Source organism: Manis javanica, chromosome 5, assembly GCF_040802235.1.
Source record: "Manis javanica isolate MJ-LG chromosome 5, MJ_LKY, whole genome shotgun sequence".
Lineage (NCBI taxonomy): Eukaryota > Metazoa > Chordata > Mammalia > Pholidota > Manidae > Manis > Manis javanica.
In genome coordinates this window covers 107918691-107934922 of record NC_133160.1, presented here as the reverse complement: position 1 = coordinate 107934922, position 16232 = coordinate 107918691, and the positions used below count along the sequence as shown (strand labels likewise).

Genomic DNA, 16232 nt, shown 5'->3' with positions numbered 1-16232 from the left:
CTTAATATATTAGTGTTATTTATTTTCTACCCATTAGTGCTTATGTCTACTAATATGATATGTATTATTTAACAGGCTACGTCAAAGCTTTCTGGAAAGAAGATATAAGTAAAATTAAAACACATACTTGCAACATGAATGCTGTGCATGAATTGACATGAACATATCCCAAATTAATCACATAAAACCTAGATGATATCCCTTTGAAGGGGGATTGTATAATCATCCCCATTTGACACACCAAACAGACCAATATGCTATGTGGAGCTTCCCAAAGGAAAAACAGAAAGGATGCAGTGAGATTCTGACATAATTTCAGCACCATTTCCCATCGAGGCTCTGCTTGAAAATTCAAGTGACTGTGTCAAATTCAGGTTACGAACCTCCTCGCCACTGGCTATTCGGTGAGCCAGATCTTTTAAGTTTCTCATCATTCTCTCATCCCGAAAATCGTAAGGAAATGTTTCCGTCCATTCTGTCAGGAGTTGAAGGATTTTAGGTGCAATTTTTCTTATCTGGCTCTAGGGAAAAAAAGCAAATCTAATTCAGTGATATCTATCAACATGGACTACATCGAATATATAATTACAAATAATTACTGATAAACTTGTAGTGTCAAGTCTTTGGCGTTGAAGAAGCAGCTCCAGACCCCTTCCCCCAAGTCAATGCCAAGTGCCACCAACTTAAGACAGGATCTAGGGATCTTCCATGGCACTAGATTTATATTGGGATCTTTATACAATTCTCAATTCCCTTTGCATAGTCATGATGCCATTTATGCATCCTTGGCCTGAGGATAACTAGGTTATGCAAGGAAACCAGTTTCACAAAATCGAAGCCATAGAGTTACCAAACCTAACAGAAAAATTCATGAAGTTCAAAACATATCATTACCTTATCACTGTTAGGATCACTTAGTCTCTGGTGCTCAACACATAAGTGGCAAACTTTGGCCATTAACTCATATGGATGCATAAATAACCGAGAGCTCAGGAGGAAGGTAAAAATGTACGTTCTCTGTGGCAAGAGAAAGAAAGTCATCATGATTACATTCTCCCTGAAAGTAACATCTTTCCTAAATAGTAACACACCTTATTTCGTTAAGTTCTCTGGACCAAAATTAATATGCTTCTGTTTCAAAAGTGATGCTTCTAGTGGTAAAAACACAGTAAGATGTTTATTTTACCTTACTAAAAATAACAGAAGTACAGGATCAGTTTAGCTACTGAAATTATTCACAGCACATTTTCACACCCATTCACTGGGAACCAGGATACCAGGACACATAACTCACTCTAGTAAAGGATGAAATTCAGCCCGGAGAGATAAATCCAGCTTAAATATACCACCCATGCAGAATCTTGTTCTGTGTCCAAATATTATGGTAACTCAATGGAAACAAAAAATCTCCACCCAACCCACAGCGGCTCAAGAGTTATCCAGTGTGGCACCCTGGAGTGTGTGCTTGTGGCAGAACATCCACAGGCGGGCTTTCAAGTAATCTGTTTACTTGCTAAAAAGCTAAGCAGTTTGATAGAACATAATATCACACTATATACTTTTCTTAAATTGCACTGTATCCCAGGAAGCCAGTAAAGAAATGGTGCTTATTCATTATAATAGTTTCAGACTCCCAATGAAAACAAAAATTTCATGGTTTTTTTTTTCCCCACATTGGCGCCTTTAGTAGCTCATAAAGCTCAGGACTCAACAAGGGCCTCCTTTTACTTTTGATTACAAGTCTTCCCTGTGTGTTAACATATTTGAAAATGCTATGTAACAAACCACACAGAGAGAATTCAGTAAGAAACAATACGGTGGATTACAGTGGCAAACGCAAATGAAGGTCATTTGCACACCAAGGTCATTACTGTATTTATAAAAACATATTAATCTAGTATCTAGATGTTTCCATCAACTGTATCAACCAGCTGTTGAGTAACAGGCAGCTGTAGCACAAGAGAAGGGGAAAACCATCCCTTGTCCCAGAAATAGAAAATCTGGGTTGGACTGCTGATGCTGGCAGTGAGACCAAGTGTAAATGACTCTATATTCGGAATTTGTTTTTTTCCCCTCTGACCTCTTGGAATTGCTGTAGACTAAGAAAATGTAAACGAATTCCCTAGATTTCAAAGTATTGTCTATACAAATGTCGGTTTTCAAAGTAAAGCATTAGCAAGCATGTCATCTACTATCCGACCTATAAAGAATTGCATCTTGAATATAACTTTTGTTCTCTTTTCTATATAAAGATGCCCTGTCTAACTTCACTTTTCTTGGAAACCAAAAAGGTGTAAAATATTCTGGGAGCATCTGATGTTCTCTGGCATTTCTATTTAAGGAAAAAGGTATAAGCATGAATCAAACCTACAGATACTTCATAGATGATATCTGTATACTTACAATGTAGTTCCAATCCTGCAAAGAAACGGATATGCAGATGACAGCCAAAGTCTGAAGCAACACCAGGCTCAATCTGATCTTGAATCACTGAATAATCAACATGCAATTTCTTACTAGAAAAATTTTTAGCAACTCAGCTATAATTCTGGATTATCCAGGTGCCTGCTTACTATACTATAATTTCTGTTGAATACCAAGGATGTGTTTCAGTGGAACATGGATACCTACATCCGGATAGTAATCCACATTAGGTACTAAGTGCTGGATGAGTGCTTCCAGGGATCCAGAGAGGAGGTTGTTGTCATGGTAATACAACCCTCCACAGCTGTCCTCTGCAGACTGATAGAGGTTTCGGTTGTAACTGCTGCTGTCAAACATTGCTGAAAAAGGAGGAGTCTGAGGCATGCTTTCCTAAAATGAATAAAAAGCAGAAAACATAGTGTCAGTAATGTGCAGTCCAAAGAAAGGAAGCTTTCATAGGCACTAGGGTTTAATAGTAATGTGGGAACAGGCAATTTTAAAAATAGGTTAGGTTCTGATACAGTATCAGAACCATTCAAGAAGTAAATTGTTTTCTGAGTAACACAGGTATGTATACTTTTGAGTACCAATTTCATTCAATCAAGTACCATAAAATGCTTTGGTCAAACTTAAATTCAAATCTCTGGCTGCCACTTCTAGATATCACTCTTTCAACATTTGGTTGTGAAGGCAGGGAGGGGAATTGAGCTTCAAATTACTTTATCCCACTGAGTCAAGTATTATCCTAAGGTGGAAATGTGTAAGCCTTCCAAGTGGGTTGAGAAGAATTATATAACATGTAAAAAATAGCACACTGGCTTTGAGAATATTAGGAGATAACCAAAAGAGAAGTTGAAAAACTGAAATTGTAAAAGAGGCCTAGAATTAAATGGTAAAAGAGACCTGAAATTAGTGCGTGTGTGCATGTGTGTGCAACTGTGGGTGTTTACAGATATATGTATGTACCAACTGACTTAATGCTGACTCTCCAGCTTTCACCGGAAGATCGGACGCTGTTGATCCCTCCTTTGTGTTGGAATTCTTTGGGGACTGGCTGCTCCATAAAGCTTCAGTTCTCAGTAGTACACAGGCTGAGAGGCACCAGATGTGGGGAACAAGGAGCACTGTGCCAGTCTTCCCGATTTGCATGCTCTCTACAACTTAGAAAGTCCTGTCGGACATGCTCAGGAGAAGCCGGAGCTTTTACGTTGACTTGGACTCCTGGGGACAGAGCTCCCCGTCTCGAGAACAGACTCTGGGTTTCTCGCAGCATGTCAGGACCTTGGAGGCATTCAGGAGCTGCTGAGATTGAGTGTCAGAAGGCAAACAGTAAGGGGAAGCCAAACTCCAGGCCCTGGACTGAGAACAGGGTGTGTGGAGGCTGCAGGAGGACAAAACCTGGGTTAATCCTTCTTGTCAAGACGCCAAAAGATGTTTACATCCAAAGGGGAGGGGTGTGGGGCCCTATCTGAGACAGCACATTCATCACACCAAATGCATCCATTCTGGCTCTGCTAATGGGGGCCACAGCATCACAGTGAGTGAGTGAGTGAGTGAGTGAGTGAGTGAGTGTGTGTGTGTGTGTGTGTGTGTGTGTGTCTTTGGCAGGGAGAACAGCATTTCAGGAAAGAGGCATCAAGGAAAAAGAAACAGAAAGAAAGGCTTCAGCATGTCGTTCACTATCCCATCCACAGGTCGGTGCTGAGGGGGAATGCAAAAGGAGCTTTGAAAAACAGCCACAAATGAAAAAGAGCAATTATTGAGGATCACTCCACGGGGACATCTGCACCACCAGGGTCATCACTGTCGAGCCTCTCAGTCAGGCAGGACATGGCCATAATGACCAAAGGGTAAGGAGGGATGGGATGGAAAAATTAACACAAATGCTTCACACTTGGTAGACCTCACATGTAGGAATCAGTTAAATAAATAACTCAATGTTAACATTTTATAAGGCAATGGACAAAGTATGTTTCTCTCCTCTTCAAACTGCCAGTTTTCTATGGCTATGATTTATATGCTATGTTGCAAATGGGTTTTCCTGGGTGGTAAGAAGAAAAAGAGCCTATCTACCCTTGCTCTGAGAAGCTCAAATGTCTTAAAATTGGGATACTGGGCCCTGTGATGGGAAGCACCTAAAAGTTACTTCTGATATCTCATCTGGATTTCATTACCGGCCTCTACCTTAAAATGTTTTAGCTGCCCTTTATGTACAAGATGACAAGTGGAACCCACTCCATCATGCCCTTGGGGTTTATTTTCTGCCAAGAAATATGAATTTCCCTCACTTTTTCCACTTACTCATTGCTACTGAAACTGTCCAAATAGAGTCCTTTTGGATGATGGCTGGCGATGATTCAGGAATTTCAGAAAATCAGAAAATGTTGAAAATTCAAAGGGATGATAGAAATAATTTGGTCTGGGATGGAAAGTAGATTCCATTTCACTTTCCAATTGCAATCAATTAGAGGTGGTGGCCTACAGGCCTGGGGATGAATGAGAAGGATTCCAAGGCTGTAACTGGGTGGGAGAATGTGTCCCCTAAGTGATCAGCAATGACAGCAACACAGTCCTGGAAGAGCTCCGACTCCAGTGCCATCCAGTCTGCTGCAATCTCCTCCTTTTATAAGCTGCACACGGAGACCTTGAGAGGTGAAGTGAAGTGACCAGGCTAAAATCACACAATGAGTGGCTATAATACCAAGGGCCCAATGGCCCTCTGCTGAGTCCTGCACCATGCCCACCTTCGTTTATCAACGGTAAGTACCGACCCACTGAACAGTCACAGGTCACTCGGAGTTACTTTCAAGGAATCAACACCCAAGTCACCAAGTATTTGTATTTCTTAATTATTTACTCCCATAAAGCGTCAAGGACTCAGATCTGGCCAAAAATTCAGATTTAATGAAGTCCTTACCTGGAGCTTAATAGCTGTGAAAACTTCAGAAAGTCACTTACACTGCCCCCTGGTATATTTTCCATGGGAAAATTATTCCCTATTTTGTTCACCTCCTTCTGAAATTCTAAATTACACCAAAATTGCCAGTTTTTCTATAGCAGAGTTCTTTTTAGAGCTTTATTAGAGAAATAACAAAAGGCTTTTTGTATTGTTCTTAGAAATGTGTCGCTTACATGATTTCTTTGAAGGGGTAGAAAATACCAACACTTAGAAAAACCCCTCCAACCAGGCACCAAAAGAAAAAGCTGAAAACAGCAATGGAAAACAAATGAAGGTAAATTAATTGGGGCTACAGCTCATTATACTTAAAAATATATCTTTATGAAGAGAATTATGTCACAGGTTGTTTTCTGCCTTCTAATCTGTCCAAAGTTCTGTTGCCAATCAGCTGATTCCATTTTCCCATGAACTACCTTGCTCACTGAACTTGCATGTAGCAGTGACTGCCAAGGTCCAAGTCCTTCTAGGAGACCCAGCCCCTTATTTGTGCTTAATGGTCATGTATTTGTTCTCTGCCACATACTCAAGACAGCATCTTTTCCATTCCTCGGAATTAGTTGTACATTCTCTTAGTTATACATTCCTTCCTACAGGATCATGCATGCTGGAAGAGATCTGCACGTGTCACGGCCCTTACTTCTCCAATTCCTGCTCAAGGCCTCTCACCTGCAAAGTGCCTAGAGGCTCACTGCCGAAGGCTCAGGGAATGTCAGCAGCTCCTGTCTGTGTAAGGCTTACTGCCTGCAAGTGTCCTTTGGGATTTTACGACTGCTTGACAGGCACCCTCACTATGTTTTGACGACATGAGGAGCTGAGTTTTGGGGAAATTGTAATAATTTGCTTGGGGTTACTCAATGGATAAGGGACAGATAGGGCAGGTTTTCAACCCCAGGTCTTCAGATTCCTGGTTCAAAATTGATTACACTACATTATGTTATACTGCAAATGGCCTTTGAACTTCTCATGTTTAACCATAAGATGAAAGCTTGTCAGTTTGTCCCAAATTGTAGGCTATTAGAAACATACACATTTTACATGCTCCACATAAATCCTTGCTCCAAAGATGTATTAATTCCATTAATTACTCTTATTAAAAAGCAATACTATCAACAAAAGTACTTAAGCTACTAACCTTTGCTTATCAAAGGACAGCTCCATCTAGACGGAGATTTCAGAGAGTCTAATATATACTTCTTTGCATTTCAGTATCTTTAGAATTGGAATGCATGTTAGTTGAGTGATATGAAAACATGTTTAACTGACAGACTTGTCCAGTGATATATGAAATAAAAGAGCATCTCACATATTAGAGTCAATGTAATAAAGTAATGTTTGCTTGTGTGTAGTCCATAGATTTCCAGCAAAAAATTTAAATGAGAAAAATGACCACAAGATCATGGATCACAGCAGTCATCACCTATTTCTGGGCATCTCTAAAAGCTGCCAGTCTAGCATTCTCTGGAAAGAGCAACTGCCTTGTGTAATAGATGCATTTGATAAACAAGAGGAAAGGTCAGAAGAATGGTACAGAAAGTACTGTTCGTGAAGCATGTTTTTAAATACCTAAGAAGATAAACATAGTAGGTTTTTTCTTTCAAGTGTGTGCCCTCTTATTACCCACATCAGGAACTATTATTTGTTCAGTATTATTCATATTTGATGCTCATAACTTTAGTTCTGCTTGCTTCTGTCTAGAATTGCAAAGTGAGGCTCAGAGGGTTAAATATTAGCTTGGTTTTTATTAAAGAAAATAAACACAGTATCTAAGTACTGGACATGACATTCAGAGAAGTATTTATCCCTGGGCACTATTAACTCTAGGAATTATTTGTTCATGTTTCTTCTAGTGGAAGAAGGGCAAGTGTGACACTTTTCCTGTTCCACAGCTGCCATTCATTCATTCATTCATTCATTCATTCATTATCTCAGTGTAGTTCTGATTTCTTCTCTGCAGCAAACCTTTTCTTTACAGCTCTCACAATTAATATTTTCTGTCTCTGAGGTACTGAGCTCTCAATTTCTCCTCTATATCCTTTGCAACATAATGTCAAAACCAACTTCTCCACTGTCTGACATCCTTCCTGAACACAAATTTTGCCCTACCCAATTTAACAATCTATGGGGACTTGCTAACTAAAAATCTTATTTTGGAAAAACTCTCTTCCAAAATTAGAATGTGTGACAACACTAAGTTAAATACTGACATTAATTGTTAAGTCAAACTTCAAAGAAGTTAATTCTTTTGGAAAAAGATTTATATGAGACAGTTGAAAAAGCTACCGACTTTATTCAGATCACTACCAATAAGATAAAAGGCAGAGGACAGGGTCAACCACACAAGCAAGTCTCACAAAGTTTCACTTGCAAACCAGTTCCTATAAACTCAGAATACATTCTATTGGCCAGTGGCTCATAACTTGGCAGGGAGATCACAAATGTCTCCCCAGATTGCCCCCAGTGAAATACACCAATACATTTGCATTTAGGAAGTTCAGATTAGGAAGCACATGTGCTAGACTGCACAGACCCTACATGTTATTTATCTCCCGTTCCTCAAAGAAGAGCACGGTGGTTCTCATGGGAACCCTGGTCTACCACATTCAAGACTGGCTCCTCATAAATTCTGGTAGTACCAATCAAATGAATTAAAGAGAATTAAAAAATGATTTCGTTGTTTTGGTTTGGGTAGAGGTATTTAAATAGGCTTTTTTTTTTTCCTTCCTAAATTGAGGTAGCATTTTGGGATTGGGAGGATACAATGAGACAACGGGAAACAGATTTTGGATTTTAAAACAATGAACCAAGCAAAAAGAAAGCTTAGCATCACCAAAGTTAGCATCCAGGTTACAGACTTTGTTAGAAAACCTCCCAAAAGAAAGGAAAAGATATATCCAACCCAGGTATACAAGATGAATGTTCTTTCTTAAAATTAATTCAGTAAGCTGAAAAGTTGGTTGACAGACAAGATATGTTACAGGGGCAGCTAATTCAGTCACAGAGATACATCATGTTCTTTCAGGGATTCTGAAAAAGTTCAGCCTGACACTGATCCAGCAGCAAGGAAGCAAAGCTCTGGGTAATTTAAGGGATGAATGGCTTTGAAAGGCATGCCTAATGGTTTCAAACCAACTAAAGCACCAGATGAAAAGCTGCCTTTCTCTAAACAGCAGACTGTGTTTGAATTAGCGGCTACTTTTGCACAACATTATTTATGATGAGGCAGGTGCACCAGGATAAGGTGGTTTCAGGTGATAATTCCAATTGGAAAAGAGGTCAAGGAAAAGATGGGTGTGGAAACTAAATCAAAAGCCATCCTTCAACATCTGCTACAGGTGCTTCGTAAATCTGCACTAGAATGTCAAGTCAGCATTTGCTTCACACTCAAGAGAATGAGATAGAGAAGGTAGGAATCAAAGAAAAAAACTTTTTTCGATCCCTATTTCATCATAAAGTATTTTGGTGAAATATTTAATAAATCTAATGCCTTTGTATGGATTGTATTGATCACTATCATTTAGTTTCTGTTCAAATGCTGGGTGTGTGTCCCAGTTACAAAAAAACAAACCCACTGAGGTAGAGGAAGGCCTCCCTATCACAGTTGAACTTTGAAAGCGTATTTGTTTAGTGAGGAGAGGTTTAATTTAATATCCTGGAATTACTGGCTCCCCAGTTCCCATCTAGATTACAAATGAACTTTGCACTTTGGTGAGATGCATTTTCTTCCTTTTTTCATGTGACTCCAGAGATCTGAATGAGAAAGAGTTCACATACTTTAGCTTTACTCCATTTGGTATCTTAAGTACTTTTAGCCTCCTTTTGGATCTGCTGCATGTTAGGATACAAGGCCTGGCTGCATGATCACAGAGTGTACCGAACTATAAATTTGGGTCAGGGAGAAAGCAAAAGTCAAATTTCTGATACGACTTAAAAAAAGGCTTATTTTGAGCTTGAAATGATCTAGATTATCTTCTTGTTTCTTTTCTCAGCCAGAAAAGTCATAAAAGCAGATATTTCTTGCAGCACCTTTGGAAACTGTAGAAATGCTATGCCTCTGCTAACCTCCTTGGAAAAAAGAGGTATTGTGTTGAGAGTACAAACAATACAGAATAGACAACTCAGAATCAGCTCACTTCTTTGGCATGTGAACAAAAAGTAACTCCCATATAAGTACATTCTTTGGGACTGAGCTCCAAATGCTTTATAGATTTTACAGTAAAAAAAAAAAAAAAATCAGTGTTTTTGGGGAAAGAAGGTCCTATTTCTCTCCATAATGATGAAACAGTATTATCTCCTGATTTGTTACAGGTTTCTATACAAAAAATGAATTTGCATTTTGCTTGACTTGTCCTAGATGTTTTGTTAAAAGATCTTTCCTAATTCCTAACTGATGGAGGAAGGGAATTCTGACTTAAATAATTACTATTTCTGGTTTCCCAGGAAGAAAAACAAAGCTAAATTTGTCATCTTTTGTCTTGGGCATATCTGGTTAGCAGTTCACCAAAACATATCAGTACATGGCAACTTTAAACGGACCTACAGAGCCATCTAAAACTTTTCTGTGAGATAAATCTTCACTGTGCGGGAACCATCACAGAACATTTCTTTCAGGCATTGTTTTAAATCATCTACAACTACCATGTAGTTCCTGACTTTACCAGCAGATGGCTCCACGGTCCTTGCCTTTGAAAGAGTTGGTGTGCCTTCCGGCCATTTACAGCTGGTGCTGATTTAGAAATGTAAATGAACAACTAGGGTTCTGGGAAAAAAATAATAAGAAATTGGTGTATGTGGTCTTGCATATTATTGAACTTCGGAAAGTGGCACTGCTCATGCTGTACAGCTGAAAACAGAGTGGCTGAAAAGCCAGTTAGTTGGCTTACATCCCCATGTCTTCAGTGCCTTTCTATGAGAGAATTAATTATTTCATTTTCCCAGAGGAATAAAAATGACCTTCTGGATAATCAAAATCATCACGATCTAATTAAGTACTATCATAAAGAACTTCTTGGATATTGGAAATGTTCCTCTTCTGCATTGTCCAATACAGTACCACTAGTCACATGTGACCACTGGCCACTAAAAATGTGGCTAGTGCAACTGAGAAACTAAAGCTGCGATTTTGTTCAATTAAACTTAAATATTTCCATGTGGCTATTGGCTACCATAGTAAACAGTACAGATAAAAGTAGTTGAATTACCATTTATATGTGATAGCCCTTAGCCAAATTATAGAGTATCCTATGGGGAGAATAATAAAAGGTTTTATTTTTCAAAACCCAATTCATCTCAGCAGGAAAATGACCTGATACTTAGTGAAGACATTTAGTAAACAAGCAGAATTTCCTCTTCACATTTTATTATGAAATATGCTACTGGGATCATTTTATTTTTTGGCTCTAAGTTCATAGTTATCACTCCCTCTTCATTCTTCTCTTTTTGGTAAATGGAAAGATATTGGTAGTCTAAAAAATTTCCCTGACCCAATCTTCTTGATAATTAGTCTTTTTTTAATACAGAAAAACAAAAGCAAATGGTAGTTCAAGAAAATATTAAATATTTCCATAATTTTCATTAACAAAAAGAAACACTACTCTCCATTTATATGCACCCAGAGAGTAGCTGACCTCTAACTGCAGACATTTCAACCTTCATGTGTGCCATCTCTAATATAGGGTGTAAATGCATGAAGTGATAGTACAGCAAAATCAATCAGTTATCACAGAGCTAAAAGGGATTAAGGAATCATCAATTCAACATCCCATCAACTTTACAGATATTGCAGCTATAGAGAACAAGTAGCTTGTTAGGGCTCCAAATCTACCAGAACCCTAGTCTCCCTATTCCCAGGTCAGAAATCTGCCCACAGCACTAGGCTACATATACTATCTGTCATTTAAGATAATCAAGGGCTACACTGATCTAATTTTTGTAGATTTCACTAGAGAACCAAAAAAGGGCACTGTAGTGTTGGAAAACTGAAGGGGTTGGGAGGCAACATCTGAATTCAACTACTAACAAAAATACCATAAACCTTAAGCAGTATTTTCAACAGTATGAGTTGTCTCTTTAAGACCTCACAAAATGTTATAAGGACTTTCCCATTTATGATTTATGGCATCAGAATCAAGATTCTCAATCCCTGCTTCAGAGATTATAGATTCTCCTCCCAAGTAAGGCAGAATACACTCCTTTCTCCATCTCCTTTCCCAAGACAGACTATATCTGGGGCCATGCAAATTGCTTCTCCAAAGTCCACTTCTTCCAGGCAGCCTTTAGAGAAGAGGTTGATCTCATCACTTCCTGTGCCATATTAGGTAACCTTATAGACACTTACCCATCTTCTCCCTGTCACTGTTCTTCCCATTTCTCTTTTTCCTAGGTAAGTGTTATTCAATTAGTTTTTGTTTGTTGGTCTATTGCATTTTATTAGCCAGTGGTTTAGATTTTAAGAATGTAATGCTAGTGGTAATGTAAGAATATCATATTATTATGATAAATTATAAATATTAGGCAATAGATACCTAAGAATATACTACATTAGATGCTAAGCTGAGAAAGAAAGACAATAAATGTAAATGCTCTCTGGTGATTTTCTATTCTGAAAGACAATATAACCCCAAGTATCAGGTGTGGTGGTATCAAGTAAAATGTCCAGTGAAGCACACAAAATGCAACATGGGGGGAAATAATTCTAAGAATTTAACACTCCATTAGACAACTGGAATAGTGCAAGGCCATTATGCTTAGTAGCCAGAAATGTTGTCACCTCTACGAAAACAAAGGATTGACCGCCATGTATTGGAAGCATGCCAACAAGAAACTTGCTAATCAGTAGCTGACCTTCTCATTTTTGCCAGAAAATCTGCTTGAAAGGCAATATAGCAATGCTAATAAACACTGATTTCTGTCAAAATTGCCCTGGGTCCTCACTGGCTTAACCACTGACCCCACCAAAAATAAAATAACCATTAGTGATAGGTTCTAACAAGCTGCCACTCTTTTCGTCTGTTATGAACATCTCAAGTCAATAATTTTCATGTGTTTTTAGAAATCAATTCTATGCTCCAAACCTCATCTGTGCCAGTTATTTTCCTTCCAAATCTCCAATCAGGAACATAGTCTAGTTCACTGTAACCTCCTTGTTTCTCAGCCTTGGCTTACTATGTTTTAAGACACAGCAATCACATGTCAAGCTCTGGCTACTGTTTTCAGGAGGAAAAAATAACTGTCCCATCTGAGTCTGACTGTACCAGACATTATTCAAGAGTGCAACACCCCGATCTCTGAACTCTTTCCACTTTATGAACCCAGTTCAGAGACCCTCCCTCAGCCATTAGAGATCCAAGCTAAATATAGATCTACCCACACCAGCAGTTCCTGATCGTCACATGGTGATGCTGACGAAGACTCACTCCTTGGAGACGCGTTCTGCACAAACACACACAAATTTGTGTGCATATTCATCCATACATACTATACGTACCCACTGAAATAACTGCGAAGAGGGACACATCTACATTCAGAGAAAGTCGCTGCCTAGAGATCTCCTCCCGCTATTTATCACATTTGTACCACCCTCTGCCCTTTTTAAGAGTACTTAGCTACGTTGCTTTCGCCTTAGCTGCACCAATTTGGTTGGGGTAAGGTGGTAAGCAATGCTTAGGTGGTGCACACACACACAGGCACGCGCGCGTCCACACCAGCCCCGGTTCGCCCCTTTCCCTAGAACAGCACTGAAGTTGTTCCCACGAATTCTCTAGACAGAGAAGCCTCTCTCATGCTAGCTGCCCGCGAGGTTCCCATGTACCCGCAGCTCACGTTATATTTGTCCAGCCAGGTGACCCGAGGCGACACACCTGAAGGAGCAAGGCGACTTGGTGTGCCCTAAATCACCAGGTGAACGGGGGGATTAAAGAATATCACCTCGTCAGTGGCGAGCGCCTGACTTTTGTTCCCAGTCCTTTTCTAAGAGTCAGACCTTAGATTATAAGACACCGACACCAAAAAACAACCACCTCTCTCCCCAAGCACACCCAAACGAAAACTAGCCAAGAAGTAGAGGGAAACAAATTAGCTGTGTTCAGGAAAGGGAGACAGGATGAAGAAAGAAGGAACGCGACTGGAACTCAAGACACATCCTCAGAAAGTGTACTAAGATCTCGGAACAGGTCTGGCCGCAGGATCGGGGAGAGAGAAGCCAGGCAAACCCCAAGCCTGCCCCCCATCCCCACCCCGAGCCCTAGCGGCTCGGCCCCGCACCTGTTGGCACCGGGTCGGCTCACGAAGCAGCCTGGCGGGTGGCCTTCCCCGGCCCCTGATTTTTGCGGGGCGCTTTGCGTCAGCGAGCGCTCCCTGGTCCCGGGCTTTCCCGCCACCTCGGGGGGCACCCGGCGGCCGGGGGGCAGTCTGAGAGCCCGGCTGGCTCCAAGCACGACCCCGGGGCCGCCCGGGAGAGCATGGAGCGCGGTACTGCCGTGCCTTCCCGCCGCCGGGCTGCGGGTCTCCCGGGAGAACTGCCTGGCCAGGGAACAACCCACCTGCAGATGGACCCCAAGTCCTCAGCTTCCCGGCTCTCTGCCGCGCGCCCACCAGCGCGCCCCAAGGACAGGGAGAGAAAGCGCGCGTGAAGCAGGAAAAAAAATCCGCCCAGCCAGTCGGGTGCCTTGTTTATGCTGAAACTACTGCCCCAGCCGCGGCGCACACCCCCTTCGCTCCCAGCGCGCCCGCCTCCCGCCGCCAGTCCCTCCCCGTCCGCCCCGCGGGCCAATCGCGGCGCAGCTCACCGCCCACCGCGCCGCCGCCTCCGCCCCGGGCCTCCGCCTCTGCGCCGGGCCTCCGCCCCCGCGTCCTGGGGCTGCCGCGTCCTGTGGCGCGGCCGCCGGGGCCGCCCACGCTGCGGAGCCGGCGGAGCTGGGCGCCGCGGTGTTTAGCAGCGCGGGTTCGCCAGCTCTGACGGCGTACGTTTCCTCCTGAGTGCTCCTGCCCGGGGCTGTTTGTGCAGTCATGTGTGTGTGTGTTCATTTACCTGTGTACCACCTGTAAATACCGGCCCGACTCGTTATACAGTATCTATTAACATAATTATGAGCTAAAGGTCACTGTCCATGTAACTTTCAGAAGACAGCTGAGAGAAACCACAAGAACATTTGCTCAGCAAATGTTTACGGAGAGCTAGAGTGCAAGGCATTGGGCAAAACGCTGGGGGCACACTTCAGGCAAACGCAGGCTGGTCCCTGCCTATTATTAAGCTTACAGTCTGGCGGAGGACAAACGTTAAGCAAATGGTCACCCAAACAATGCAGTATTGCGGCTGTTACAAGTTCCACAAAGGAAGGGAATCTTTGCTGTGAAATACGATTCTGGAAGGCAACGCAGGGCGGTCAGCCCTCGTAAAAGCTGTGTTGTCATGGCAACCATACACTGTGACTGGATACTTGGTAACTATTTTAGAAAAAAAGGTAAAAACCTCAATACTTCACTTTGTACAAATAAAAGGAGACTAGAGGGAAGAAACGATGGAAACAAATAAAGGAAGAATGAGAGCCAAGGAAAGGAAAACCTTAAAACATCAGGAGACTCCCTTGCCGTCTATGTGACCTTAAGTAGCTTTTCTGAGCTTCGGTTTTCCCTTATAGAAAATACCGCTCTTCATACCTCTTGTGCTACATTTAGGATTACATTTCGGACTACATTTAGGATTACTGAGATAGAGGAACCCTTTTTCTTTATCCCTGCTCCATCTTCCCTCTCTCCCTCCTCCTTGCTGGGGTTGAAAAGTTGTCCTGAGTTCCACTTTGCCTGTTCTTAGCTGATTCTTCTCCGCACTTTTTTCATCTGTAACTCCTCTCACTTCCCTTCCTCTAATTATACTCCTTCTTTCCCGCCTGCAGATGGGTCTCCCCTGACTCAGTGGTTCACTCTCACCTGTCTGAGACTCTGCAATATAAAGGAGAAGCCCGACAGCGCAGCGCTTGCATGGAGCTACCACGCTGAGTAAAGCAGTCTCTGTTGTGCTGGCTGGCTAGTCCTTCCAGCTCAGCTTTCATCCGTGCTCTGTAACAAACAAGCCATATGAGGTTGGGCAAGTCATTTACAATCTTGAGGTTCCTGGGCCTGTAGCAATAAATCAGAAGGGTTGGACTGAATTAGGATTTCTTAATAGAAGCATCTGACATATCCTTTGTAACCTCTAGAATACACCCACCAGCTCGGAAAATTTTGCGCAGTTGTACTTTCTGAAGTTCTTCTCCAGGAAAACAAAAGATGTTTATTTTAGTTTCTCAAAATATAAAATGGATACTATGATAATATTGATTCAATGTTTTACCCAAAACACATTCCTGATTCCCATTTTGGCAGATCCCGCAGGGCCCCTTCCAGCTCTCCACAGTAATACATAAGGAGACAGCCCCAGGGCCAGGTGGCCCAAACCGTCATCCCCCTGCCGCTAACAGCCAGCTACCAGACCTTACAAAGGGGACGGAAGGTCGCTGGGCCCCAGTTTACTCATCTGAAAATGGCAATCAAGGTTCATAAAAGTTAACTTCTTCACAGGGTATTGAGAAGATAAAGTAAAAGAGAAAAGAGATAATACACGAAATGGGTTTGGAATGTACCTCAAAATAAGCCTTCCCTGAGCCCCGCTCCATATGGTCCTTCCCTGTTTTTGTTGTTTCCCTTATAAGAATTGCCACCACTAACACACTGTATATTTTACTTACCACCACTCTCCGCCCTCACCAGACTATAAGCTCCAGAAGAGCAGGACTCGTTGTTGTCATTGTAGTAGTATTTCCACTGTCCAGAAGTGAAGCACTCAACAAATAATAGCTATTATGATTATGTAGCA

At 41.6% G+C, this 16232-nt stretch overlaps 1 protein-coding gene across 4 annotated transcripts in view; it reads right to left on the bottom strand.

The window, feature by feature from the left end:
* RASGEF1B (RasGEF domain family member 1B) overlaps positions 1-15406 on the bottom strand; it is a 35973-nt gene extending 20567 nt beyond the window's left edge. Inside the window, exons 1-4 of one of the 4 annotated variants that reach the window (XM_073237407.1) lie at positions 15308-15406; positions 2632-2814; positions 895-1017; positions 384-521 (exon numbers count right to left, since the gene is read on the bottom strand). In XM_073237407.1, the coding sequence (XP_073093508.1) occupies positions 384-521; positions 895-1017; positions 2632-2808 (438 nt within the window). In that variant the 5' untranslated portion in view covers positions 2809-2814; positions 15308-15406. Of the gene's footprint in view, positions 1-383; positions 522-894; positions 1018-2403; positions 2815-13920; positions 14078-14166; positions 14192-15307 lie in introns of those variants that run through there. The other 3 variants (XM_073237406.1, XM_017659512.3, XM_073237408.1) reach the window with 3 other exon arrangements.
* Positions 15407-16232: the final 826 nt, after the last annotated feature.